At 44.1% G+C, this 27,923-nt stretch overlaps 1 protein-coding gene across 10 annotated transcripts in view; it reads left to right on the top strand.

Annotated features, from left to right (window-relative positions):
• Positions 1 to 257: 257 nt before the first annotated feature.
• Positions 258 to 27,923, top strand: part of BICD1 (BICD cargo adaptor 1) — a 184,976-nt gene continuing 157,310 nt past the window's right edge. For 4 of the 10 annotated variants that reach the window (XM_074583139.1, XM_074583118.1, XM_074583107.1 and 1 more), the window contains exon 1: positions 258 to 897. In XM_074583139.1, coding sequence (XP_074439240.1) covers positions 685 to 897 — 213 coding nt within the window. In that variant the 5' untranslated portion in view covers positions 258 to 684. Of the gene's footprint in view, positions 898 to 25,743; positions 27,773 to 27,923 lie in introns of those variants that run through there. The other 6 variants (XM_074583098.1, XM_074583090.1, XM_074583076.1 and 3 more) reach the window with 3 other exon arrangements.

Genomic DNA, 27,923 nt, shown 5'->3' with positions numbered 1-27,923 from the left:
CTCCGCTTGCCGGGAGGGCGGCGGAGGGGACCGGGGCCGGTTGCGGCACCGTCCGCCGCGCACCGGTGGCGAGCAGAAGACGACACCGCGGCGAGCTGCGGCTGCGGCCACCGCTCCCGGCGTCTCCGTCCGTCCCCCCCCGCGCTGTAGCGCTGCTTTCCCTCTTCCCCGGCGGGGAAATGCCAAACCTGCGGACGCTGTCATCTTAAAAGAGCGCGGGGGTGGGACCGTGTGGGCAGGGAGGCGGAGGTGCCGGCTCCCTGGGAAGAGGCGGGCGCCGGCAGCAGCATCTCCCCGGCAGCCGCCGCACCGAGGCGGGCACCCGGCCGCCCCACTCGCCGCCCCGGCCTCCAGCCCGACACCGCCTCCCCGGCCAGCGGGGGGCTCGCCCCGCCCGGCCCAGGCGCGCCGGCAACCGGGGCCGCCGCAGGGCCGGGGGAGGCGAGCGCGGCCTCCCGGGTGGCTACGGGGGAGGGCGGGGGGGGGGGCCGCGGCTGCGGCGGGGCGGCCCGCCCCTGCCATCGGCGGCGGCTGCCGCAGGGGGCCCCGGCCCCCATCCCCATTCTCCATCGCCATCGCCATCCCTAGGCCGGCGGTGCCGGTGCCGGTGCCGCCCCTCGGCCGCCCCCGCCCCCTGGCTGCCTCGGCGCGGCGGCGCGGCGGCGCGGCAGTGCCGGCGGGGCTATGGCTGCGGAGGAGGTGCTGCAGGGCGCGGACCATTACAAGAGCGAGATCGAGCGGCTGACCCGGGAGCTCTCCGAGACGACCCACGAGAAGATCCAGGCGGCGGAGTATGGGCTGGTGGTGCTGGAGGAGAAGCTCACCCTCAAGCAGCAGTACGACGAGCTGGAGGCGGAGTATGACGGCCTCAAGCAGGAGCTGGAGCAGCTGAAGGAGGTGAGCGAACCCGGGCTTTTGTCTCGCCCCGCCGGCTGCGGGGAGGTGCGGGGGAGCCCCCCACGCGTGTCCGTGCCCGGAGCCCCCGGGCCAGCTCCCCCCGCAGGTGGGCGAGCAAAGATACCCGGGCCCCGGAGCGGCTGCGGCGATTCGTGGGGTGGGGAGGAGGGGTTTCCCCGGGGCCGGAGGATCAGCCGGGACCGTGGAGCTTAAGGACGGATTAGCCAAGATTGCAAACCCCCTGCCCTGGGAAATGTCCCCGGCGCCGGGGCCGCGCTCCGGCCCCCCCACGCCGGGAGCCACAACTTCTGCTAAGGGGGATTTGGGGCGCGGGAGGTGGCTCCCGTCACACCTGCATCGTCCAGGGCTTTTTTTTTTTTGCCTTTTTTTTTTCTTTTTAAGGAAGAGGAAATTAAACAGCCCGTAGGATGCGAGCAGAGCAAAGCTGGTGTATAAGGACTCGGGATCTGTGTAAACAGTTGTCTGCAGTGCGTGAGGAGAGAGACAATTCCTTTGGAAGTTATTTATAGACCTGCTCCGTTCTGCCAGTGAGGGGAATCGCTGCCATTAAGGGAGGGGGGGTGTGAAGTAGCCGTACAATAGTCTCGAGGTCACCCCCCATCAGTGGAAATTAAACTTCTGCGTCATGCTGAAAGGATAAAATATTTGATGGGAGAAGTGGTTTTGGTTTATCTTTCTAATGCGTTTTTGTAACATCCGAAGTATAAAGTAGGGGAGTGCTACACCTCACCTTTCAGCTTTGCTAAACATGACTCTGAAATATCATCACTCTTCCGATGCTCATCATTAGGGGAAGTAACTTGAGACTGATACAGCGCACATACACGGCAGCTACAGATGAGGCGTGTGTACACACGTATGCAGTACTTATATCTCTATATTTTATGGTATTTTTATACTGTCGTAGAATGTGACTAATTACATATTTTGAAAAGAGAAGATGAACAGGTATTCTCGCAAATTTAAAAGGCATCTTTTTGTTCTACAGAAATATATTGGTATGTATAACGTTCAGAAATTCTATTCAGTTAGAAATTATGGACATATTACATATCGAGGGAAGCCACTTAATAAACTTAGGTTATATATGAATATATTCCATAGGATAATAATTGATGCACTTTTAGAAGTGTTTTTAATAAAATAAAGATTTCATTTTACTTGCAGGTAAATGAATTACGCTACAGGCTTGGTTCAGTGCCCAGAAGAGTTGAAAAAATTGTATTTTCAGTAAGAAGAATAAAGCTGTTTTTCAGAAAAACCTATTGATCTCCTTAAGCTTGATCTCTGGCCCCCCACCCCTGCTGAGCCTATGCAGTAGGCTCAGGACTTTGAAAGCAGTAATCACAGGTTCAGGGATAGAGATACATAACTTGCACTGGCATGAAGGCAGTGCTATTTGAAATGACCCAGCAAAGCAATAGAGGGGAAGAAAGTGCAATGCAATTTCGGGGGGGGGGAGGGAAAGAAAATAAAGAGATAAGCAGAGCTGTAGCTAGCTGTTATCCCATCACAATAATGTCCAAAAGAAGACTGATCAAAAACCAGGATGACACATGGGTGCAGATGGCTACAGATAGAAGGGATAGTGTGAGGAACTGAGTTGAAATTATTAAACGAGAGGGATTAATCAACACGATTAACTGAAATCAAAGATGGGCACAAATTCTTTTCCTGTTTACCTCCCCTTGAAGTCAATGGGATTGCATGCTCTGCAGCCCAGAACGTCTCCCGTGGGGCTGTGCCTTCATGCTGTGCCAGCCACAGCATGGACATGGAGGATATCCACGAAGAGGGTAAATCCTGTAGCTTGCCTGATGCCAAGCAAGAGTGGAACCCCTCCAATTTCCAGTTCCAGCCTGAGGCTCTCAATTCCAGAGCTCTCCATAGCTGCAGGTAGGGCATTTGCATCCCCTACCTAGGCCGCAAGAGATTTTTTTCTTGCTTCTGACCTTTATAGGAGAAACCACACTGATTCTTACTGTGCATGAAGCCCTGCAAAGGAGAATTTACTCCATTTTCCAAGCTTCTCTGTTACCACTTCCATTATGACTGTTCTTTGAGTGCAGATCAGACTCAGTAACTGGGAGACATAAGCAAATGGCACCTCTGATGACATTAGTGAGGCAGAATTCAGGATGTTTGGGCAAACCATCTTGCGGAGACTTGAAGGCATACCTTTTGGGGCTGTAGGGTTCTGTTTGAAAATTCTCAAAGTGGCAGAAGAAGTCCAAAGGCAGCTTTTTTGTTAAGGGTCTCTCCAAAATGTGTGGAGGAGGGTCTTTGTGTGTCATCTCCAGCAGGCCCTGCAGAGGATGGCCTGGATGATGTGGTCTGCATGGTGGGACATCGAACCGCCATGACTGACTAACGGGAGCTAGGAGGACTCCCAGTATGTCAGTGGGGTTCTGTGCTTCTGCTCTTACCTCACGACATCTGCAGCTTCTCTGAAGTCATCTTGGCATATAGAAATTAGGCCTCAGGTTTGCGCTGAAACAAATAGCTTATCCATTCATGAGGAATATAGGTGCAAGAGTGTGGGCAGGATTATGTTTAGGACTTACCTCTCCTTCTCTGGACCTTCTCTGAACAGATTCAGTTACTGGGGTCAAATTTTATTGAGGCAAGTCTTCATTTTTGAACTGCTTCATTGTTAAATTATTTTGTTCTGCTGCGAGGAGCTCATTGTATTTATTGCTCAGCAAAGAGAGCTGCCCGTCTTTAACTACTCAGTCATGGCTTAGCGGTCTAGGGTCTGAAGTCTTCTCCCATCCTCCTTGGCAATTCAAAACTCCCATGAACTCCAGCGGGGCCTGTTCCATATAGATTGCAATACAGAGCCTCAGCTATACAATAATTTCCTTTGTTGGAGAGTGAGACGGGAAAGCAAGGCCATTATAGGATGTTGAAGTAAAAGCAAATTGCAATACATTACATTAAATATTAATACTTGTATACAGGATATATGCTATCCACCATGCAATATGAATTGGTTTAGCAATCTCTGATGTTTCTTGTATTGAGAGGTGCTTTAGCCTAAGACTTTGATGTTTTGGGCCATGGCATTGATTTACATTACAAAAACTTTGAAGTTTTAATCAGTGAACTAATAAGGACTTCTTCTTCCAAAATAGGGCAGTTATTACTCATGTAAGCTGTCCAGGAAAGACATGACCTTATGTTTTCAAACATGAACTGAATGGTAGGAATGTGAAAAGGTATGCTCTGTTGTGTTGACTTTAACAGTCGGTGTTACGAGATGGAGTACTTGTGGTCCTGACGCTAGGCAAGATTGTAGTGTTAAACAAAACATTATTATTTTTAAAGCTTTATTAATTCTCATTGTTTTGTGGTTTTTTTTTTCAGTTGGTAAATGATGTTTCTGTGCCTCACTCAGTTACATCTCAAACTAGTGGAATTTTGGCCTTGTGGTAAAAACACTATAGTTTTAGCGCCCCTGTTCAGGAAGTTACTTTAGCAGATGTGCCTTTTAACTTGCAGTCCATAAGAATGCAGACAATAAGACTCACTGATTGAAGGTAGCCTGTTTTTGATTGACGGTAGCCCATTTTCACTGTCTTTCTGATGTGGGCATTTAATGACAAGTGTATTTTATGAAAAACATTTTTCCAGTGGTTTTAGAATTTGTGGTCTTAAATGTTCACATGCATTTGCTGTAAGGATAACATTTGTTGTTAGTTTTCAATCTTCTAATGAAGTGTAAAATGAAAATGGCTTCATATTGATCTTCTTGCCTGAGCTACCTGCTGTGGCTGTCCCTGCTTGAGCAGGGGGGCTAGATGAGGTGATCCCAAGAGGTCCCTTCCAACCTCAACCCTTCTATGATTCTGTGGTTAGCTATGCTGCACTGGTGACCTGTAATGTTTTGAAAAGGGGACAAATATCAGTCACCCCCAGTCATGATAAAATGGGGATAGAAGGAAGCTTTGACGTCCAACTCTGCAAGACATTTAGGCCTGGGAAATCCTAAGCAGAGATTTCTCTTTGGGAATCAAATAATGAACATAGCGGCTGAGTAGATCCTCAAGTCCCTCTCCTTGGCTCCCTCTCCAACTGACAAATTTAGGCAATATCTCACTTGGCTTCGTGGCTTTTATGTATTTCATTCTATGGAGACAAAAATCTTCCCTCGGATTACACATAGAGCTGGCTATGCGATTTCCAGGTTGAAGATGCAGTTTGGTGTTTGCATTACTTTAAACCCTATTATCCTTCATAAATTATTGGAAACTAAGCTATTGGTGAGCAGCCCTATCCTTGGAAGGTCAAAAATTCTTGTTTTCTTTACTTTGCGGGGATGTTGAATCAATGATTATGAAGTGCTTAGTCAGTTTACTAATGGGCCTTCCACAAACAATTCTTGGTCTGTGACTGAAGAGGGTTTTTGAGGAATAGATCTGAAGCTCTGTCTGGTAGCATCTTTCCTGTTCTGCTCTTCCCTGCACTACTTTAATGTGGGTGACTCAAGCTCTATCCCCCCTCTTTGCTGACACAAAGCTGCCCCTCCAGCTCCCCCACTGTTCTCCAAAGCCTCTCTCACACCTTCTGTTGAAGTCACTTCTCTGCCTCTTCTATCGTTGAAGTGTACAGCTTCTGGGACTTCTCTGGATCCAAAAAAGGCAGAAGAGGGGGAGACTCCCTATCCCAAATAGAGCCCTGTTAAATGAGGATTGCTCTGCACAGCTGTCTGTATCACAGGATGCTTAGAAAAGTGTGAAGCGGTTCATAAATCCCAATGAGATGTTCTGAATTCTTCTAAAAGATTAATGTGTCCCAAATACATAACTTGAAAGTTGTGAACTGATGCCATCTCAGTATATCTTTACACCTCCTTCCAGTGACAGCATCTGTGGGCCTGTGCCGGATGAGGCTGAACATTTTCAGCATCTCACCCTTATCTCAACACTTTGTCCTTGGTGTCTGTTCACGTTGTGTCACTCAGAAAGGCCGTGCTGCCTAGCACCCAGCTCAAAGGTGAGGACAGGACAAGGGGGAGCGAGCTGCAGGCCTGGAGGGACAGTACTCAGATGCTCCCTCCAGTGTTGTCTCCTCCAGAGCCCAGCCAACACTACCTCTGTCTCTAAGGCATTCACTGCTAATGGAAGAGCAGTTCGTATTGGGAGGTGCGCTTATAAGGCATGCCTTGGCAAAATCAAGCAGCAGCTTGCGAAGATTTTTGTTCAGTTATTACAAACTGGGGAGCAGGTCTGTGGCAAAGGATTTGGGGATCCTGGAGGACAGCAAGCTGAACGTGGGCCAGCAGCATCCCCTGACATTGAAAAGGCTAACAGCATCCCGGACTGTTTCTAGCAGAAGCATAGCCGGTAGGTTGAGAGAAGTGGATATCACTTTCAAATTGCCACTTGTTAGACCCCATCTAGAAAACAGCATCCAGTTTTGAGCTTCCCTAATGCAAGAAAGGCATGGATAAACCAGACCAAGTTCAGCAGAGGACCACCAAGATGGTCAAGAGCTGAAGCACTTGCCCTCTGAGGAGAGGCTGAGGGGGCTGAGCTTGTTCAGCCTGGAAAAAAGGCGGCTGTGGGGGACCCAGCAGCAGCCTGCCCATACCTACAAGGAGGTTATTGAGAAGACAGAGCCAGGCTCTTCGCGGCGGTGAATGGCGGGAAGACAAGAGACAACCGACATAAGTTGAAACTAGAGAGGTTCAGACTGAATTTAAGGAAGAACTGTTTCCCCACGAGGACAGGCAGCGCCACAGGTTGCCCAGAGAGGTTGTTCCTTTTCCTCCATGGGGTTTTTCAAGCCCCAAGTGGATACAGTCTTAAGGAACCTGATGTGAGCTCAGAGCTGACCCTGCTGTGAGCAGGAGGTTGGACTGGAGAAGAAAGGAGGTAGACAGCAAGGGACCTTGAACAATGCAAGGTCTCCTAGGGTGCCCACTGTGCCCAGTTAAATTCCAGTAGCAGCTTGCTGTGAGTTACCCAATATGTAACAGCATGCTGCCTGGAAACAGCGACCATTAGCAGCGCCGTAGCCTCACTTCGTGCTTGAATTTCATTTTCTCTGGCTTGTCATTAAGCCTGCATTGACCTGGGGTTACTGAGGGTGTAGTTTGATGTGCTCGTCTCTCAGCAAGACAACCCTGCGTCTCCCTTTGTCATTCCGTCCCCTGTTCCGGCTCTCAGCTGTGCAGCTGTTTATATTGTCACACCAGGGTAGAAAACTGACCTCGGTTAAAAATAACCGAGGAGGGGATGTATGCTGTCTGTAACCCAGATTGGTTACATGATCTGGTTCACAATAACTTCCCATAAACCTTTTTACCTGTATCGCCAAAAAGTCAGCAAGAGGATAGGAACGAATGCCGGGGAAAGTGGTGGTGGGGATGGTGGGGGGGAATGGGATAAACTGTTTAAACAGGTACTGATGTTAAGAGATGCTCATCAAATTACGGCAGGATTGCTTCCTCTAAGAGGAAATGAGTCCTGTGCATTAGCCTACAGAAAACATAAGCAGCTGAAATAATCTTAGGGGAAATTAGGGCTATTGTTGAAGCTTTGGCAGCACGCAAAGAAAAATGTAGATGAACCCTTTTTTTTTTTTTTTTTCGGGGACCTGTGTCGCCAGTTTCTCTCAGTAATTGCATTGTGTCCTTATGAGCCAGTGCAGATAAACATACGATTTTTAGACCTCCTACAATAGCCGACCCTTAAACAATGATAGTCAGCTTTAAAAACTGGGGGCTCACACACTCCTAAATAGAGTTCAATTTGTTTTCTCCCCACAGTTAAATTATTTTCTTCCTTTCGCTCTTTCATCGAAGAAATCCCTCTGTAATCTACGGGATTCTGATTGAATCAACGTCCAAGTTGAACTCCTCTGAAGTAACTAGAAGGCGCAACTGGATTTTACGTCATGGAAAAGTTAATTTTCCATGGATTTTTCTAGAAAATATTCAATTAGTACCAAATACAAAATAACTAATTGAAGTGTTAATGGGTGAGCCAGGCAGTATTATTGTGAAGTACTTCTTGTCTAAGGCTCAAGAATGTACAATTAGGGCTCACTGAAGAAATTTTAAGCTAACAGTCCGCATCTGTTTGGAATTAGGCCCTTTGCAATGGATTAAAAAAAAAAAATTGCTACCATCTTTTCACCTCCTTTTAGGTGAAATATTTTTCTTTAACTTTTGTATTGCATTGTAGATTTTCTTTCAGTCTGTATGCATAACAGTGGTCAGATCGAACACCTGGCTTTATTGAAAGTGCAACTAGGGGCAAAATGATGGTGAAGAAAATAAGATTTGGCATAAAACAGTAATTTGTGAACATTCATCATGGTAAAATGAGGAGCATTCTCAAAGTCAGATGTATAGACTAAATTTGCACCTGGGCAACTTCTATATACCTTACGCAATTGGCAGTTGGAGGAAAATAAATGCAAGATCATGTTTTTATGGCTATGTTGAGGGTGTCCAGAAAAAGAGCTTTCTTCTTGAACAACCTCTCAGTTTTTCAAATGAGCTCAAATATGTTCGTTCTTCAGCACCTTGTTTTCTCTCATGTTTTCGCATTGGTGTTTTGTCCAGCGTATGGACAATGGGAATAAAAATGATTCACTGCTTGTTCCTGCATCCCTCCTGGCTCTGCTACATTGTAGGGCTTTGCTGCACAGTTGCCTTTGTTATGGATTTGCCTTCCATATTTGTCTGATACCTGAGGGGGTAATGTTTAATTCAATACGATTCTGTAACGTACATTTTTTTCTTTGGGATGATTTCAATTTATAATGGCAGAGACTGAAAAGCATGCATTCATTTCTGCTGAACTGCTCTTATATTTATTTCTGGCGTGACTTTCATTCTCCTCTTCTTTCCTTATTTCCTGGTGAACTCAACAACACTCTCATTTCATGGGGGAGGAGAGAGGGTATGTTCCTAATTTAGAGGAATTGATATGGCATGTAGAGACATGAGTGTGCCCTTTGCCCCTTTACCCGCTTGCATCACTAGCAGCAGATGATTATGAGGAGAAACCAGCAATTTTTCATACTGTACTGTGAAAGCAGTCCGTGAGTACAGACCAGCTACAGATGGAAGTATTTAGGACTAGTCAGAAGGTGAAAAATGCATCTCAGCAAGGGCAGGTGCCTAAAGCTGAAGTAAGCAGGAAGAAATCAAGCTAGGTTGCAGATTAGTGTTTTAATGGGAACGCTACTTCTCTGCCAAAGTTAGTACTAAAAAATAATTTTGTGATTATGATTATATGTGTTTCTGAATTTCTTTCACTATCAAAATTTAATTAACTTAAAAGGACAGAGCAGGCCATGTCCTAAATCTATGGTGTTGGGACAGACCTGTGAAGACCACTAACACCAAAAGGCTTTCACTGAGACTGAAATTGGTCCAGTCCCGTTTTCTGCGTCTCTCTTGTGGTTCCTCCCTCTCTGTTTGCAGCCTTTCATTTTTTCTGCCTTGTTCTTGTACAGCATTTGTCTCCTGTCCATGATGGCTTATGTACTTTTTTATCTTCCCTTTTTCGGTCTCTGCCCTACATCTTAATTAGTGTTGATTTGCTGCTCCGTAAGACATGGAGCTGAATTTTTTATATTAAAGGCCCTTTTTGTCTTTGTGTGAATGTAAGAAATCTGGCCATTTGTGACAAACTAGACCTTCCACGCTCTGCTCGGATATTGTAATGACTTGAGGGAATACTAGAAATACTTCGCAATGTTGTTTTAACAAGGGCTGGAAATGAAACAGCAGAGAATTTGTCAGCTCTGCTTTCCAGCAGCCTCACTATTGAAATCATCCTTGGGAAGATCACTTCTAAGGCAACTTTGAAATTGGTTTGGCTGAAGGAAGAAGGTACCTTTTCATAAGATTTTGCAAAAATCAAACCTTTATTTTTTTATTTATTGTGTGGTTTCTGGGGTTGTTAATTTCTTTTTTTAACCCCGGCCAGGAGAATTGATGCCTGGTGGGGTTAGATTAGTGCGCTCAGTCCTTGGGATCAGCGCTGGCAGTGGGGCCCGTTATCCATGCAGTCCTGCCATACCCTCCCCATCGCCCTCTCTGCCCCGACTCACAGCTAATTTGCCTCTGTGCTGTGCAGCTGTGTTAAACCCATCTACACAGCAAGTAGTTTCCCTGTGCCCGCAGTGATGTATACAGCACTGTGCTCAACCAAGAAGCATAGAAGAAGTCCTGAGTTGCCAGAGTTAGTCATCTTTCACTTCGGTCAGTCACTTCTGGGGAGATTTCAACAAGATTATACAAACTTCATCTTTCCTTCCTGTTCTTTTTTGTCTGTATTTGTTTATTTTTAATTTTGTGGTCCCTCAGAGCTCACAGATGACACACAAGTTAGCAGAGGCAATGCCATGCATTCATTATGTACTTTGGGAAGTTTATCCATAGCGAACAGCCTTTCCTTGGTTCCCTTAGTCACTCTGGATGAATTTAAACGTCCGTGTACTGAGAATGAACCGTGAAGTGCTGTTTGTCATCACTGACTAATGGCTACATCCATGGAGGGAAGCTAGAAGTTGTTAACAGTTGGAGTTTTAACTTCTGGTTTGGGTACTTAGAGGAGGAAAACCAGCTCCTAGTAGTTATAAAGCGCAGTTAGAAAGATGGAAAAGAATCAGAAAGTCTCTAAGAGTAAAGACAGGAATTCGGGTCGGGCAAAGGGAACAGGTGGCTTGGTGAAATAATTAATTTATAAAATTTTGGCTGCTGGCCAAACATGATCACAGCATGATTTGGATTTAGTCTTGCTCAGGACTGGAGTCTTGTCTACTCACAACACAAGGTCAGGTGCAGGATGCCAAACTGCACTGAATCCGGGCCCCGTAATTCCAGCAAGACGGAGCTCTCAACCTTTGGGCGTTCGAGTTTTAAGAGAGCTAAAGCATTTGGTGTGGGGGTACGTGGGGAGTTCATAACTGGGTTAAACTCTGTGTAGGCATAGCTTCTGGTTCTCAGTTTGATGGCTAATCCAGGATACTTAACCACTATTGTACAACTTGAATCTATGATGCCTTTTATTAATAACGTGGTCTCAATAGCTTGTAGTTTGTATAATTAATAGTTTCAATAAAGACAACTTGGGTTTTTTTTGGGTGGGTGAGTGAGAAGAGTTTTTCTCATAGCCTGAATACCTCACAGAATTTTTAGAAAGCATTAAAAGATTGCACTGTTCTGGATAATTCCAGGTGTGTGCATGGCAATGGCAAACATGCAGGGCTCGTCCGCGTTTAGTTGAGGGGAATGTTTGCATGCAGTCCTTTCTTTCTTTGATAACTGCACGTGATTCCCACCTACAAACAGTTAGGAAATATTTTATTTAAGCATCTCACACGAAGAATGCTATCTGTAACGGTATACCCTGTATTCAGGATGGCGCCTCAGGGTCATTTATCGAAGGTATGACTTGAAGACCAGCGTCAAAGTCCTAGCTACGTGGGTAAGTCAAAGGTAAAACGGGGCAATGATTTAATGTTTGAGTCTGTGCCCACCACCTGCTGGCAAACAGCACTGTCATCAAGATGTAAGCGATAAAATGTGTTATAAACTGAGAATTCAGATTTCTTCCACCAAAGAAGGGAGAGCTGGCATAGCTATAATTATAGAATTTCAAACCTGCGATCTTATCCTTGCACCTTAATGAATTGTCGTAACTCAGCTGAGCTCCAGTAACTGATCATGTGCGTGCACTTGGCTAGCCCCAAATGTGTAAGGGCAAGGGAAAAAAAAAAAACCCAAACACAAAACCCAGCAGAAACCTGAAGGAAAGAGTTTTCAGCTGACATGTATCATCCATCTGCAGTGAGCTAAAAATGTGCACTGAATCAATTACTAATCCATAAAATCTCAGTCATAAATCTGGGTCCTTGGTGACAAAAGTGAAATGTAAGGATATAGTAACATGGAGTCCTCTGTGAAATAAAGTGTATGACATATAACTATATAGAAGAGAAACAGGAGTTGGAATATAATTTTCTATGTATACCAATATGGGAGATGGAGGCACATGACGTCAGTTAGGAATGCAGTACTTCGGGCATTAGGTAATTACATTTCTTGGGCATTAGATAAGTTTTCGTTTTTTCTGCCAGTTAAGGGCTGATGGTTGCCATCTGATAATAACAAAACTTTCACTTAAGATGCCGTAAGCTCGGCTGTGTAAAAATAGTAACAAATCTGGAACAACACAGTTGAGTGATAACATTTTTTCCCAAATGTGCTGAATTTGAAGTTACAATCATGCTATATATTCTTAGATGCTTACTATTCCTAAAATAAAATCCATTTTAAAGTGATAGAATGGGATTATCAATTTAGACACTTGGAAATTTCTACCCTAAAGTCTGCATTTTAGTTATCATGGAAAACGTTGGGTTTGCTTTACTAAGTGGGCTGAGCAACCGTGTATTGAAACCTATGTGACTTCCTTTTGCCCATACACTTTGAAATTACAGACCACACCTGTTTGGGTGACTATATGCAAATTTTGGTATACACATTTATGCTCTTGGCTTTAAACTTTTTTTTGCTGTGATCTACTTAACACTGCTTCATGATTTGTGATTTCTGTCATCTTGCTTGTGGGGAGATAGTTATTCAAGAAAAGAAAATGCAATGATGCCTTGAGTATAGCTTTGGCACTTGGTATTTGTAAAGTACTTTACTCACTGTTCCTTGGGCTGAGATTAGATACACTCAGAGTCATTCCTATATTTTATGGCTGTTGAATTTGCTTTTGGAGCAGATTAGACTGATGAGAAGAAACTTAAATCTAAAATGAGCGTACAAGCCTTTTTTGGGTATAAATAACCCTTACCCTGGGTAGAACAGGACGAGTTGCAGTTAAAGATCATGCTGTGTACGCTTCTTATTCTGTGAAGATCCCTTATTTGCAAGATTCTTCTTGCAATGGTGTCCCTGGTTTCTTTGCCAGCGAGGACTTGAGTTCGGCACCCACAGCTGAAGCTGGGCTGGGTACCAGCAGTTGCTGCTTCCTTGCTGTTACCCAAGGGTCTGGGTGTTAATTACTGCACTCTTAAGACGTGAATTTGGAAAAGGGGAACCTGAATTCTGTCCCAAAACCCTGTGGCAGAGACTCCTCTCCTGCCAGGTTCCTCAGCTCAGCTGTTCCTTAGGGAAGCTCTCTGCTTGAGAGTGAGAGGCCTCTATTTCAAGTCTTTCATCACTTATTTTTTTTTAGTGGAAAGTAATCTACCACTTGAAAAGGAGTCCAAAATCTGATAAGCAGCATTTTTAGGAGCTCGCAGTCCAACGCTTTGTCCTGTCTGTGGAGAAAGGAATTGCAGCTTTGCAAGTGACAGCGTTATGAATAGTCAAGCACTTACCGGAGCACTGGCACTGGCTGGATGCGGGGGAAAAGCCAGAGGGAGTGAGTCAGCATGACCTTGGCTGCTGCCAGAGGGATGGGTACCGCATCCAGCCTCAACAGTCGATGGCACTGGTTGGGGTCTTTAGGGGGAAGAGCCTACGGTGAAACAAAATTCACCAGAGTAACCACTGATGGTGTGTGTCTGACAGGTGACAACGTGTATATAGTAGTAATGAAAACATGCATCAGCATAAAACGGTTTGTAGTTATTAAAAAGTAATTTTGTTAGTAAACAGCCCTGGTTCTTTGTTACCATGTGAAAGAACAGGCTGCGAAAGCGGAAACCTTTGGAAAAAATAAAAATGTCGCTTGTTTCGTGAGCTGCTGTTTTGCCCACTAGGTCTCAGCAGGGTGGGATAAATGGTTATTTATTGCATGACAGTAGTACCTGGGGATTCCGAGATGCATGGCGCAATGAGTTTCAGACGTATAAATAAAAGCTTAGATATTCTACAGTGAAAATAGACAACCTTGTCAGGGATTTGCTATTAAGGAATAATAAGGGGAATTTACAGATGAGTAATGGAGGCCCTGGAGCTGTGGAGGGGTAGGATGTTCAGCCATAATTTCATAGGGAGTCTGTGGCTAAATCACAAAGAAAACACAGATTTTTCTCAGACCTAGTCCAATCATTTAGTTTCCAAAGAATCTTCCATTTTAAAAAGCCGGTCAACCAGAAAGCCGAAGCAATCAACTGCCCTGTACTCACTGACCAGTGCGTGCACTGGCAGCACTTCCTGCTGGTGCCAGTGTGACCAGTAAGGCCATTTAGGAATGGTTTTGCTGGTAGTTTTGCTGCTGCAACACAATCAAAACTTAAGGAAAAATAAGGGTGAGAAACTTATGGAAACCTCTTTGGTTTCTTAATTCATTATTTGGTGGTGTTTCAGTGGTGAAGCCCTCGTCACTAGAGACCATCGGTGGCTCTCTGCCTGCATCTCTGCCTCCTGTGGAACTGCCGCCTTCGCCTTACTGTCCTCTCGTGGTCCCTCTCCCACGGACTTTGGTGATCCCAGAGCACATGGAGAGTATCTGGGATCCCAGAATACATCACCATCTCTCACCCCCGGCTGCCCTTTCTGCTCTGCCCTCTCCCCCTCTGGAAGCTGACTGCTCCTGGCTGCCATCCCGGTATTTGTAACAGTCTTCCTACTCCTTCCCACTCATCCCTTTCTGAACCACGACTCTTCTCTGCTGTCACACAGATTTTCACATCAGCATTTGCTAATCCCTACGGCTGGTTGAAACGCTTCATTTTTCCTTGCTCTTTCCGCACATTTGGTTGTCCGTTGCGGGGGAGGACCAAATTCCAGCTGCCTCTCCCCGCGGAGAATGCATCTCGCCTCTCCTCACCCGCCATCTCGGGCTAGCCTCACCCCACAAAGTACCCCTTGTTCCTATTGCTGCATGGGGAAAAGTTAAATGACACGCTTTACTGTATTGAGCTCCGGGACGTGGGATGCCCTTTATTATGAGAGTACGTGGGAAATCTTCATGTAATTCTGCAAGGAGTGACTTTTGCAGTTCTTTGGGAGCTCGGGCCGGCTAAAATCTCTCAGGGTACGTTGAGCACTAAATCAGGCTTCTTGCAGAGCTGGCAATGGTTAATGTGGAGCTTGCAGAGGGCAAGGTCTGTGGGGCAAGGTCTGCCCTTACCCGCCTGTTTGTATTGAATGTAACACACTGAGCCTCTATTCTTGGCTGGGACAATTAGGTTCTATGGCAATATGAGTAATTAATAATAATAATGGGGCCTTTTCTGTGGATGGGCTGTTAGAAATAATTTCCTTCTGCCAGTTGCTTCTTTAGAATGTGGTTTTGAACTCCGAGATCCCCAAAGAGATAATCGAAACACAAGCAGCTGTCACAAACCTTTAGCTTTGTTTGTGTAGGCAGTGGTGGAAAGTCCTGAAACTAGATGGTCGGGTGGCTCGCTGGTTTGTGCATCTTTTGTTGCAGCATCGAGCTCTTACGCAACGGACCCTTGTTTGATTAAAGACCCTTCTCGGTAAGAGCGAGTTTCAACTGTCGCTATTTCTTCTAAGGGGAAAAGAAGGAAAATTGTGCAAGGCAAACCGCTGATCTCCCAGTGCTCTGCACCTGATTTGCTTATGGAGCCCACAGAATTAGCTGTGCTGTGCAGCTTCTGTAGCTGGTCCAAGAGGTAGGCTCTTGTTTCCAGATACGGTTTATGAGATGGTGGTGACTCTGAATCCTGCCTTCACCCGTGCGGCAGCTTGGGCCTAAAGGCAGGTTAAAGCGTTTGGTTGCTTTGGCACGTCACAGTCCTTCAACAGCTGTTCTTCATCCCCTTCACAGGACGAGTGGCATCTGGCCCACAGGTTGCCATTTAGATGAGCCTCGTGAATGGTGATAGGACAATGTAAGGAACAAAGTAACATGGGCCCTCCTGTCCACGGGGTTCATCGAGGTCTGAAGGCTCCTTCTGTCCATCTTCCCCATATGTAAGGGAAGCTGAATGGTAGAGGCCTTCAGAGACCTCTTCCACAACCTTCCTTTGTAGCCTTTGTCAGAACTCTGCCGAAAAAGGCATTAATGACTCTGAAATCTAAAGTCAGGGAATAAAGATACTTTATTCCCCCATTCTTTTTCCTAATAATAAAAACCTTGTTCCTTTAATGAACTCAAACCTGACTTCTTCAGGAAGCTGGTGACGTGATGGTGAAGATGAGTGTAACTGAGAATGTCACATCGTAATTCAAGGTTTTAGAGTACTGGGCTCCCAGTAAGCAATGAAAGAATGCAAGCAACCTCAGTAGATTGTTGCTAATGAAGACGGTAATTTCTGAATCTTTTTTTTCAATCCCTGTTCTGTTTCTACTCTGGTAACCATAGTAATTATGCTTCTGTTTTGTGGGTTTAACCTATCCATGACCAAAACCTCTTCTGGTGACCAGTTTGTTATTATAAAGAGCACGTTGTGGCCTGCAGCCAAATGCACTGATATTAATACAGAATGTGATTTTTATCTGTTCTCATAAGGCATGCACAGCCAGGTACAGCAAGTATTTTTTCAGGTTTTTTTTAAATAAAAATATTGGGCTCCATGACAGCACTGGAATTATGATCTGAATTCTCCGCTGCTGCACCTCTCCTGAAATCAACAGAATTATGCTAGCAAATAATTTGGTCCTTCATAGTGTTAAGTCACACAACTCTAACAGTGACTGTCATGATGATGTTCCCAGAACTGTAAGGTGTTTTGATGGGAGGGCTTGGCAGCAGACTGGAAGCACTGGTGACTCAGTGGGCAGTGCTCTGCCTTCGGAGTCAGAAATGAACTGGTGCCCCAGCAGTGCAGTTTGTGGTTTGGTTTTTGTGTTGTTCTTACAAGGTGTAAACCCGTCTGTTTTCATAAAATTACTGCGTATTACTTTTTGAAAAAGGAAAATTACTATTCTTGCTGCTTTTTTCCTAAATTTAATATCAAGATAACTACCCCTAGCTGTCTGTTTTTATGAAGCCAGTAGGAGAGATTAATCACCTTTGCAATCATTATCCTTCAGTGAAATTTGGTCATAATTAGCTAACAGATTCCAAGTTATTAGAAAAGGTGAAACTTTAAGCGCCCATAGGAAACAAGCTAAGACTTGCTGCTTGTTGTTTGCCCTGGATAGTTAGGTCTAAATTTCCATTACTGACTTGGGTCACCTTCCATGCTGAAATGCATCCTAATGAGGTTTAAAGCCAAATTCCTTTCATGTTTTCAAGTTTGGGATCTGTTTGCATAAAGCAGATTTTCTTCTATGATAGTTGTGAGAAGGCTTTTGCCTCAGTGCAGCGTGGCATGGAAAGGGCAGCAGTACCAGTGTCAGCTTTTACACACGGGACAGCTTCTTACGCTGGAAGAGATAGGAGCAGAATCTGGTCCTCATAGCTAATCTAGAAGTTGTGCGTTTTTGCAAATATTAGCTCAGACATTGAGCTAATATACTTGAAAAGTCCCTCCAAGTGAGTAAATGGTCTGGGGGTCAAATTCCTAACTCTGATATAAGAAGGAAACATGGGCACATCAGTCCCCAAGTTAATGACCTGTTGGTACGTCACAGTACATCTTTCAGAATCTGTTCAATGTAACTTGAACTAAGGGACCACCAGAAACATTGCGTAGCCAGTCTTTTTCTCCAGCACCTATATAGAGAATTATTGCAAAACTACTAAAAAAGTCTAATTTTAAGTTGTACAAGCCAGGGGAGGGAAGCCAAGGAACTTCTCTGTTTTGTAGTTTGTGGAAGATTCTTTTACAGTTGATGTCTGAAACCCACTGACTGTAGAAGCTAACAGGACAAAAAAATGTGCGCTTCAAATACCCACTTTACCCCCAAAGGTCTCAAATAGGTAAAGTTCCTTTAAGAGACTTATAGAGGCAAGGCCTGTTAAAGCAACATTGCTTTACCAAAAAAAAGTACATGGTTTTGGACAAAGGGCTCTAGGTGGCCCTACTTGAGCAGGGGCTTGGACCAGATGACCTCCAGAGGTCCCTTCCCCCTCAACCATGCTGTGAGTCTAAGTAAAGGAGTTCTCAAAACTGGCTTCGAAACTCCAGGTGTATGTGTGATATCCGTGGAGGATCTTTGCTTCTCCATTTGAATTCCCTCATCATGTTCATAAAGGTGAAATCAAGGAAAGCAAAGCAAGAGATCAGATTTATGGAAGGAACATCTCACCAGGGAAAGCTGCACACTGGATTGTCCCCAGCAGAATCAGCTTTAAAAACCTGTGGAAGTCCTCTTGAACTAGCTGGAACTGGAACGTAGGTGTTAGATAAGCACATTGCATTCAGTTGGTTTTGTTTGCATGATTTCATCGCTAAAGACGTGTTTAACCATATATTTGATGAAGTATGCTGAGCTTGTTATTTTTCCTCTTAACTATATCCAGTAATAAGTGTAATCTAAATATGAAAGTTCTGCGTATGCAGGCCTCTGATCCCACAGCAACAGACAACATTAGGAGGGTAGACAGACGCCCGTGGAAGAGCGGGATGCCTACAATGCGTGTCTTTTCTACGGAGCTGCACAGGGCTGCACGTGCCACGTCTGTGAACAGGGATCTGCTGCGGGGTCTGTGAACCGTGACCTGCCAGGAGCAAAGGGAGGGAAAACAGAGGATGTTGGTTCTCTTTTCCCTCAAAAGCAAACAACAGCAAATAAACAGCAACTCCCCTGTCCTCTCCGTCTCTATGGGTAGTGAGTTACGAAGTACATAAACATCATCAGGAACTGGGATGAGACGGCATCTCAAATGGATGTAAAAATCTTGCTGTGTGCAGCAATCGCTGTTATATTTGTGATCACAGTAATTTTGGCTGTGATGTAGAAACTCAGCTTGCACCTGTAACTGGCTGAAATGAAACAGTTTCTAAATTAAGCTTAAAACAATTTAAAATAAACTACAGTATTTCCTTTCAATTCCAGTGGAAGCCTGTTTTTATTTCCCAGGCTGTCTCAATTTTGGCTACATATCATTCAGAGCAGGCAGGTTTTCACCTTCTTTGTAACAGAGGTACAATGTAATTTGAGAAAGCATGGGGGGAAAAAAGTTTGCAGTAATTGTTCATTTCAAATTAAAATACGATTTGTATCTGCTGCAATGGAATTTTTTTTTTTTGGCCATAATAAAATAAAATATTTCTAAAATATTTCTCCTGTTTGTAAATATTTTTAGTGGCTTGTGAATGAAAGTGATATGCATTGCAAGATTTTATTTTTCATGACAATCTTCATAAGATGTGCAGGTAGGTAATCGTGCTCTGTAGTGTATGCACCAGAGGACTGGAAAGCAGCAGAAAAATAGTTGTAATTTACAGATAGTAAATTGGACTGCCTCTGTCAGCATCAAAAAAGCGGTGTTATTCTGTATCTGCTGAAGTTCTCATCCAAAATAATCTAATCAGTTATTGTAGGCTTTATAATATTGACTTTTTCTATGACGTTTCTATGTCAATATGACATTTCTGCATAGTGCTGTATAGCTGTAGTAATTACCCTGGCTTAAAGAAGTCTTGTTCATAATTTATGAATGACACAGACTTTCCGACAAGTTCTGAACGTTGAAGTCTTTTGTTATAGGTATACACAGACAGTCATGAAGAAGCTCATTTTTAATTCATATGGATCCAGTATTGCATAAAGTGACAGTTTTTAGTGCCAAACATACAATGAGACGATCTGGGGAATATGCCTACATGTGTACGTGAGATCTGGTGGGGGCTGCTGCTGCATCGCTGAATGCCATTCTGGAGGTCAGGTCATTCACGTGCTTTTAGTGCCGGGACCCCCGCCTTCTGGATGAAGCAGTATCTAAAGAGCAGTTGAATTTTGATGGCATTTTTTTTCCTAGAAAGAGCACCTCAGGATAAGAGCCTGGTTGGATGAATTTGAAGAAAACCAGGCTGACCCAGTTTCTCTGCACGATTGGGGTTTACAGGAATGAATTTACAGCAGTCCAAAGAGACCAGGTATTCTTACTGTCCCTGAAATCCCACCATGAGGCCACAGGGATAATTAAGCCTGCAGTCATAGACGTTATTCCCACTGCTGTTTCACCAGAAAAAGGGATTACTGCCTTTACCTATTGATCTTCCCTTCCCCATTCCTCACTGCCCGCTACCGATTGCCTGATCGGTCCTTAACGCAGTTCTGAAAAAAAGTATGTGAAAAGGAAAGTCCTTAATCACAGAGCTTTAGTAATATTGTGTGGAAAAGAGTAGTAATGTATGACAGTCCTTTTTTATGGGCTTGGCGTAACAACAAGACCAGGTGAGAAATAAAGAGGCTGCATAGGAGAAGGAAAAGGAGGTAAGTCTGTGTGGTGGGTTGGCCCTGGCTGGCTGCCAGGTGCCCAGCGAGATGCTCTATCACTCCCCTCCTCAGCTGGATGGGGGAGAGAAAATATAACAGAAGGCTCGTGGGTTGAGATAAGGACAGGGAGATCACTCGGCAATTACCGTCATGGTAAAACAGACTTCACTTGGGGAAAATGAATTTAATTTATTGCCAATCAAATCAGAGTAGGGTAATGAGACAGTAAAATCAAATCTTAAAATACCTTTCCCCCACCCCTCCCTTCTTCCTGGGCTCAACTTCGCTCCCGATTTCTCTACCTCCTCCCCATGAGTGGCACAAGGGAACCGGGAATAGGGGTTGTGATCAGTTCATCACACGTTGTCTCTGCAGCTCCTTCGTCCTCACGGGGAGGACTCCTCACACTCTTCCCCTGCTCCAGTGTGGGGTCCCTCCTATGGGAGACAGTCCTCCGTACACTTCTCCGACGTGATCCTTCCATCAGGCTGCAGTTCTTCATGAACTGCTCCAGCGTGAGTCCCTTCCATGGGGTGCAGTCCTTCATGAACAGACAGCTCCAGCATGGGCCCCCCACAGGGTCACAAGTCCTGCCAACCAACATGCCTCAGCGTGGGCTCCTCTCTCTCCGCAGGGCCACAGTTCCTGCCAGGAACCTGCTTCAGTGCAGGATCTCCATGGGGTCACAGCCTCCTTTGGGCATCCACCTGTTCTGGCATGGGGTCCTCCACGAGCTGCAAGTGGACATCTGCCCCAGTGTGGACCTCCATGGGCTGCAGGGGAATAGCCTGCCTCGCCATGGTCTTCACCATGGGCTACGGGGGTATCTCTGCCCTGGCACCTGGAAAACCTCCTCGCTCTCCTTCTTCACTGACCTTGGTGTCTACAGGGCTGTTTCTTTCACATATTCTCACTCCTGTCTCTCCACTGCAGGTTGGTTTCCCCCCCTCTTCTGAAATATGTTATCAGAGGCTGACGGGCTTAGTATCAGCCAGCAGCTCTCTCAGACACAGGGGAACCTTCTAGCAGCTTCTCACAGAAGCCACCCCTGCTACCAAAATGTTGCCACGCAAACACAGTATAGGATGTCCTGTGGTTACAGCCAAGAAACCATGTGGGTCCTGATTAAAAACCTATAGATTGATCTTAAGCAATATTCAAGGAGCTATTTCCCTGCCTTAGTTTTCACACCAAAGCTGGTGACTCCTGCTTTGATCTGTATGTTCCTGGTACTATGGAAAGTAAGAAGCAGCTGCTTTTGAAAGCTTTAGGCAGCCTCTCTGGTTCAGCTGTGCATCCCTCAAGGCTGGGCCAGCTCATTATAGGCCGGCTGACAGCACAGGAGCTGTGATTAAGGGTGTGCTTTGTCTCAGGGTCTGTTATGTTTATTCTGGAGGGTTTTGCTGTTCCAGGGAGGTTAAAACAAATAAATAAACAATCCTGCCATGGTTGCAGTAAAAAAATATGAGGCAAACTAACTCCCAGCTGCCTGCTCTGCTCCTCTGATGGACTTCAGCTTTCCCACGCTGAAGCGATGCTGCAATGGCAGGGGGTCGCACTCCGGAGCATTGGCTCCTATTGCAGGTGCAAATGGGTTTACACTAATGCAGTGGGTTGTAAGTGTTGCTGCCTCTCGCAGGGAAGGTTGTTGAGGCTGCTTAATTTTTAGTGCTGGGCTCCTGGGTTTTTTAAGAAGGTTGTGCTGCTTTATTAGTACTGGAGCAGTAAGGACCCATTTCCCTGTGAGAGAAGAAGTGGGGATACCCCAAGGAGAGTGCTGCTTCTGGGATTTGCTCGTAGCTGGGTAAGTGCCAGAGCAGTCAGGGTTTGGTGGGTGAGACGTGTGTGCAGCAGCCCAGGCAGTCTTTTCAGGGCTGCGGCTTGTGCTTAGCTTGGGAGAAAATTTTGCATTTTTATTACCGTGTATTTGTCTAGCTTCATATCACTTCCCGTGTGGTCAGAAATAGTCCGTGTGCAGGAACATTCATGGCTAGGAACTGCCTGGCCATGAATGGTGCTTCTCTCTGCGACGTGCCTTGGCTGTATAAAATGTGCTGCTTCTGCTGATCGTGTCCTGAAAGGCAGCAGAAGCTTCTCAGCCACGTTTGGGTAAATAAGGTTTTAAACAATGCTCTTTCTTCAGTTCTACAATGTTAGTAGCTCAGCTGTGGAAATGTAACTGAGGTGGTAACTGAGCTCCTGGAATGCTTTTTTCCGAGGGTGTGTGGGAAGTGGTGAACTCAGTGTGGCTTTCCTATCTATTGGCAAGTACTTGAAAGTGGTATTTAGAAAAGTCACTTATTTTTTTTTTTCTTTTAAACTGGTAGCTCTACCATAAAACTCTAAGCATGGGAGCCTAAAATGTTGCTTTTTCCATCCTTTTTTTTCTGAGGGGGGGAGAGGTGGCAGTGGGAGAGAAAAAGCCTCAGTAATTCAGCACAAAACTGTGCCTTTATTATGGCTGCAGTCTTGGTTGATCCCACGGCTAACCAAGGGCCAGACACGTGGTAGAGCCGAGAGAGACCGACTTCCCTGCTTGTTAGCTGGTAATTTAGTGACATCTCTGTGTCAGACAGTGAAGTAATTTCAACATTCATAGCCCGTTCCACAAGAGTGAATGTATGAAATGAAATATTTTGATGGAATGGATCGGTGTTTCCTTTTCACTTTCCCTTCTGTATTTTCCTGCCTTAATCTGATAGATGAGGCTTCCGTATTCCATCAAGTGCTGGATGAGTTGGTCAAAGGGACTTGAGTTTAATGTTTAGTGTGACAAGTTTAGGGTTACGTACCTCTCCTTGGTTAAACAAGGAGCTGGATGCAGCTTTTGCAGTTCATCGTGGATGGATTTCAAAGAGATTTGGATTTCAAAGAGTTTTCAATTGATATTTCAGGATGAAAAGTCTTAAAGCCACAAAGTAGCCTTGTTTCTAGGTTTCAACTACCTGTATAAAATGTATACCTGCATATATTAAATATGTAAGGCTTGCCTTAAGGGCAGCGTATGCTGTCAGGTGCATGATGCTTTCCGTGAAAGAAAATGGGGTGGATGCTTACAAATATTTAGGGTTATTGCCCAGCTGTGAATCTCTGTACTAGTGGCTCTGATTAAATGGAAAATATACTGAAAAGACTGTTTTCTGTAGTCACATCAACACCCATATTTATTAAAAAAATTAATTGTTGATAGGACAGAGTATTCTTCATAGAAGTCATACTACCAAGTTATAGCTTTGTCTCATTTTCCATTAATTAAAACTGTGTTTTAGACTAGTCTATAGTGAAGCTTGAAACTTTAGTCCTGTCCTTATTACTTGCCTGCCTCCATCAAACTGCTAATAGAAACCTAAAATGCAATTGTTCTTCCAAGTTACTATTGAGATGAAAATGTCAGTGGGCACTATGAAGACCACTAGTACTGGAGGTATGAATTAAATTTCATCCTCTTTTCATTTCTATTATAGCAGGTTTTGCTAAACACCGATTAGAAGGTATTTTTTTCTAATCTCTGGCTTGTTAGTATTTCAACATTGTTTACTGCATTGTCTGAATTTTTTTCTGCCTCTCAAACGGTGAGAGGAGAGATCACCTGCTCCATGTCAACTTGTCATTCTTTGGAAATACAAAATACATTTGTAGCCTGAAAGGACTCAAAGAAAAAGAATGTGGATTTTTTTTTTTTTTTTTGGTGCATGTCGGGGGTTTTTTGTCTTCCTTTTCTTTGTGTTTTTTTTTTTCCACTTTTTTTTTTCCTTCAGGTGTAGCTCTATCCCAAAGCTCAGGGGCTAGAATTAAAGGAGCCCTCCCTGCATGGATGCAGAAATGTGCCCTCAAAGCCAGACGTGCTGTGACTGTTAACAGAAAAGAATAATTTTCAGGTTTTAGACCTTGCTTCACTTGCCTCTTTTTGGTCCAAGGAAGTTATCATCTAGTATGTTCTTTTTCAAACTTGTAATGGCCTGTATCTGTCCTTTAAAATTATCTCTAATAATCTTAGAATCATAGGGTTGGAAGGGACCTCTGGAGATCATCTAGTCCAACCCCCCTGCCAGAGCAGGGTCACCCACAGCAGGTTGCACAGGAACGCTTCCAGGTGGGTTTTGAATGTCTCCAGAGACGGAAACTCCACCACCTCTCTGGGCAGCCTGTTCCAGTGCTCTGCCACCCTCAAGGTAAAGAAATTCCTCCTCATGTTTTGCTGGAACTTCCTATGTTCGAATTTGTGCCCATTACCTCTTGTCCTGTCCCTGGGCACCACTGAAAAGAGCCTGGCCCCATCCTCCTGACACCCACCCTTTAAGTATTTATAAGCATTGATAAGATCCCCCCTCAGCCGTCTTTTTTCCAGACTAAAAAGACCCAAATCCCTCAGTCTTTCTTAAGAGAGGTGTTCCAGCCCCCTAATCATCTTGGTAGCCCTTATCACATAAGACATGCTTCTCAGATAGTTTTAAATCACATGTAATTGTTGATGCATGTGTGTTATCTGTCCATTTTTGCTGTTGTGTCACTTTAGTCCCTTAATTTCTTGTTCTTTGGTGGCTCTGTCCTCTTTTTCCAATTACTAGGCTTTTCTCTCCCAAGTGTTTGGAGTAAATTTCTGGAAAACTGCATCATGCACAGCTGTCTAGACTTTCCAAAATATTTCTTTGGCTTGTATTCAGAGACAACTCTAGTAGCAAATAAATTTATGGGATTATTTTAGAAGAGAAAACACTTATTCACTAGCTATTTTTACATATGTAAATGCATATTTAAAATTTTGCATTTAGCTTTATGAGCTCATGTAGAAATGAGTTCTTTAAGGCAAGAAGCAGCAAGGGGGGGAATCACGGCTTCTCTTGTTGGATTTATTTTTTTTTTTTTTTGGAGGGGGAGTAGTTAAAAAAAAAAAAAAGTATTACTTAGTGGTAAAGCTGGAAATCTGTGCTGTGGTAATAGCCCATCAGAACATGAGCTCTCACTTTGCAACATTATTATAGATTACTGCTGTGAATTTTCTTAGTAAGGAAGCACTTCAGTTCAACTGTGCTCTGCTACACATGTTAAATATTTAAATGTCATTGAAAAAGACATTCAGGGTGCATGATGGTGAAGTATTTTTGCTTTAACGGTTAATACCTTGTAAGACGAATTCACCACGCACGTTTGGGAGAGACATTCTGTACACCTCTATGAGGAATCTCGTCATTTTCCCTTCGGTTCTTTTCATGGAGCGTTTCTTTGCAGTAACGCTGGTGCTGTTTGATGAACACTGTGTCTAACACATCAGCAATCGGTTTTGACAAATACCGTCCGGTCATTTCCCTTTGCTCCCCAATGCTCCCATGTATCTCTCTGCTGGTTCTTGTTTTAAACTCCAAACACCCTGGAGCAGGGGTCTGCCTTTCTGGGAATTCCTCCAAGGAATACCCAGCCCTTTTGCATCCCAGGCATTGACTAAGTGACTAGTAGGTACGACTACCATACAAGTAATTCATAATAGGGACAAAACTGCTAGAGTCACTGAAGTCAAAGGCAAACCTCCCCTTGACTTAAGCCAGGCTGAGATTTCGTTCCCAGCCATCTGACTATCCGATTCGTGCTTTTGTTTTTCATAGTGTTACATACTTCATGAAAGTTTGGATTCATCTTGCTGCCCTTCTGCCACCCAGATGTTAAGCACACAGCCTTTGGGGCTTCCTTCTTACCTAACGGAGGGAGCGGGATGGAGAGACAGACAGTCAGACTACAAGAGGTCACTTCTGGAACTGCCTCCACTGTGAGGAACTTCTGGCTTGTTTAGGTTGGACAACAAACTTTTAGACGACTTGATGTTGGGGAAGATAAATCTGATCCAAAGTGCTTACAGCTTCACCATTCAGACTTGCTTTTGGCTGGATGAACAAATTCATGGGGTTTAAGGGTAAAAAAAGTGCTTATGGTTTGTATAGTCTGACCTCGGGAGTCAGAGCTGGAATATAAATCTCCTATTAGCTCTGTGCTGAACCCTACGGTTTGCCTTTGTCTTGTGGGCATCTTCGGAAAAGGCATCCAGTCTGAATGTGAAGATAACAAAAGGTAGACTCTACTATCTCCTTGGCAATTAATTTTAGTAGTTAACTCCCTCTGTGATTAAAAAAATCTGTACCTATTCTCAGATTTCAATGTGTCTGGTTTTAAATTCCAACTGGAAGTTCTTTTTTGTGCTTTTCTGTGCTCGAATAAAAAGCCCCAAGGACATTGCAATTTCTGCCTGAGGTGATTTTTTTTTTAATTTTTTTTTTTTTTTACATGTCATAGTCAAGTCACCCGGCCACCACCTTCACCGCCTTTCATCTGCTAAACAGAGTGAGCTCCTTATTCTCAATGCTGAGTTTTCATATAACCTTGAGAGAGTATTGTAATTCTCAGCAACATCTCTAAATTTTCCATGTCCTTCAAAATAAATGAGTTATTGGAACTCTCAGTTAATCCTGCATCTGTGTAGCTAATACCTTACTGGGGGGGGGGGGGGGAAATTGTATTCTTGCTTCCTAATTCCTTTCTATATGTTTGAGGATTGCATTTGCTCTTTTCTGATGTAGAATTATGTTGAGATTTGTGCTGAATTGCTCATCCTCTACTACATCTCACTTCTCTTCAGAGCTTTTGTAGCTGCCAACATTATTTGTAAAAATACTGAATAGCGCCAGACCAGGACTTTATTAATTAGACACAGTCTCCGCAGTCTCTACTCTTCAGTAGAAAATGGTGGTGGAAGTTTAATGAAAAAGCATATTTGACCCTGTGTTTTATCTCTTGTATGTCATCATCTGCCTGCAGCTATGCAATTTTATCTGGATAATACTGCAAAATTAAGGAAATATGAAGGTTTTGGCAGCTAATTTCTAGGATTTTTTTAAATTGCTCTTCAAAAAAAATGAATTGGAGGAAAAAATTAACTGCTTCGTATCTTTGAGATATAATGGGATGAGTCTGATAGTAAAACCTTTCAAGCAGCAGCATGAAAAATACTGATTCATATCATCATTCTTCCTTATTGCATAGATGCAGATAACGATTTTTGATTTTTTTTTTTCCCCCCTCAGAGTTTTGCAAAAATTCTCTACATTGTAGAGAATTCCAAGGTTGCAGAGTTTCTTTTATACAGGTACCCAATGAATTAAAAAAAAAAAATGCTGCTTTCGGGGGTTTTTGGGATGCTTATCTTCACAAACCTCACTGAAAGTACATTAAGTTGCGTAACTAAGCTAAGAAGGAAACGGCTTTTTGGGTACTAATGTACTTCTTAACCAAATCTGCTTTAAAATGGGGGTGGTGGTGGTGTGTGTCTGTAAGTCTGTGCATTTATGTAATGTATTTGGATTTCAATCCAAAACTTTGAGCAGGAGTTAACTAGGGCTGTTTGGAAAGAGGAATTCCATTTTGTGCACATTGTAGCTTAAATCAGGGCAAATCTGAGCCTTCTGAACAATTATTTAAAAAAAAAAAAAAAGGAAAAAGGAGAGAAGAGGTGTCAAATGAGCTAATACGGGAGTGGTTATGTCACTCTCAGGTGATCTCAAAGGTCTGGAGTTAAGTGCTTCAGAACCATTCAGAACTGTTGTTTGCTGAGGAGGAGAGGAGATGAAGGTTCAAAATGGTTCTGACAGCTCCTTAAGGAGCAAGTTTGTTCCCAAAAGAAGTCCATCAGTGATAATAAGAAGCAAAATAGTTTTGAATTGAAACTGTATCTGTTTCAAATCAAGTCTGCCGAAGCTGAAAATTATTGCATTTGAATGTGCAGTTTCTTAAACAG

This window comes from Larus michahellis, chromosome 1 (genome assembly GCF_964199755.1).
Source record: "Larus michahellis chromosome 1, bLarMic1.1, whole genome shotgun sequence".
Lineage (NCBI taxonomy): Eukaryota > Metazoa > Chordata > Aves > Charadriiformes > Laridae > Larus > Larus michahellis.
The sequence above is the reverse complement of the archived record's forward strand: the minus strand, read 5'-3'. Positions and strand labels throughout refer to the sequence as shown.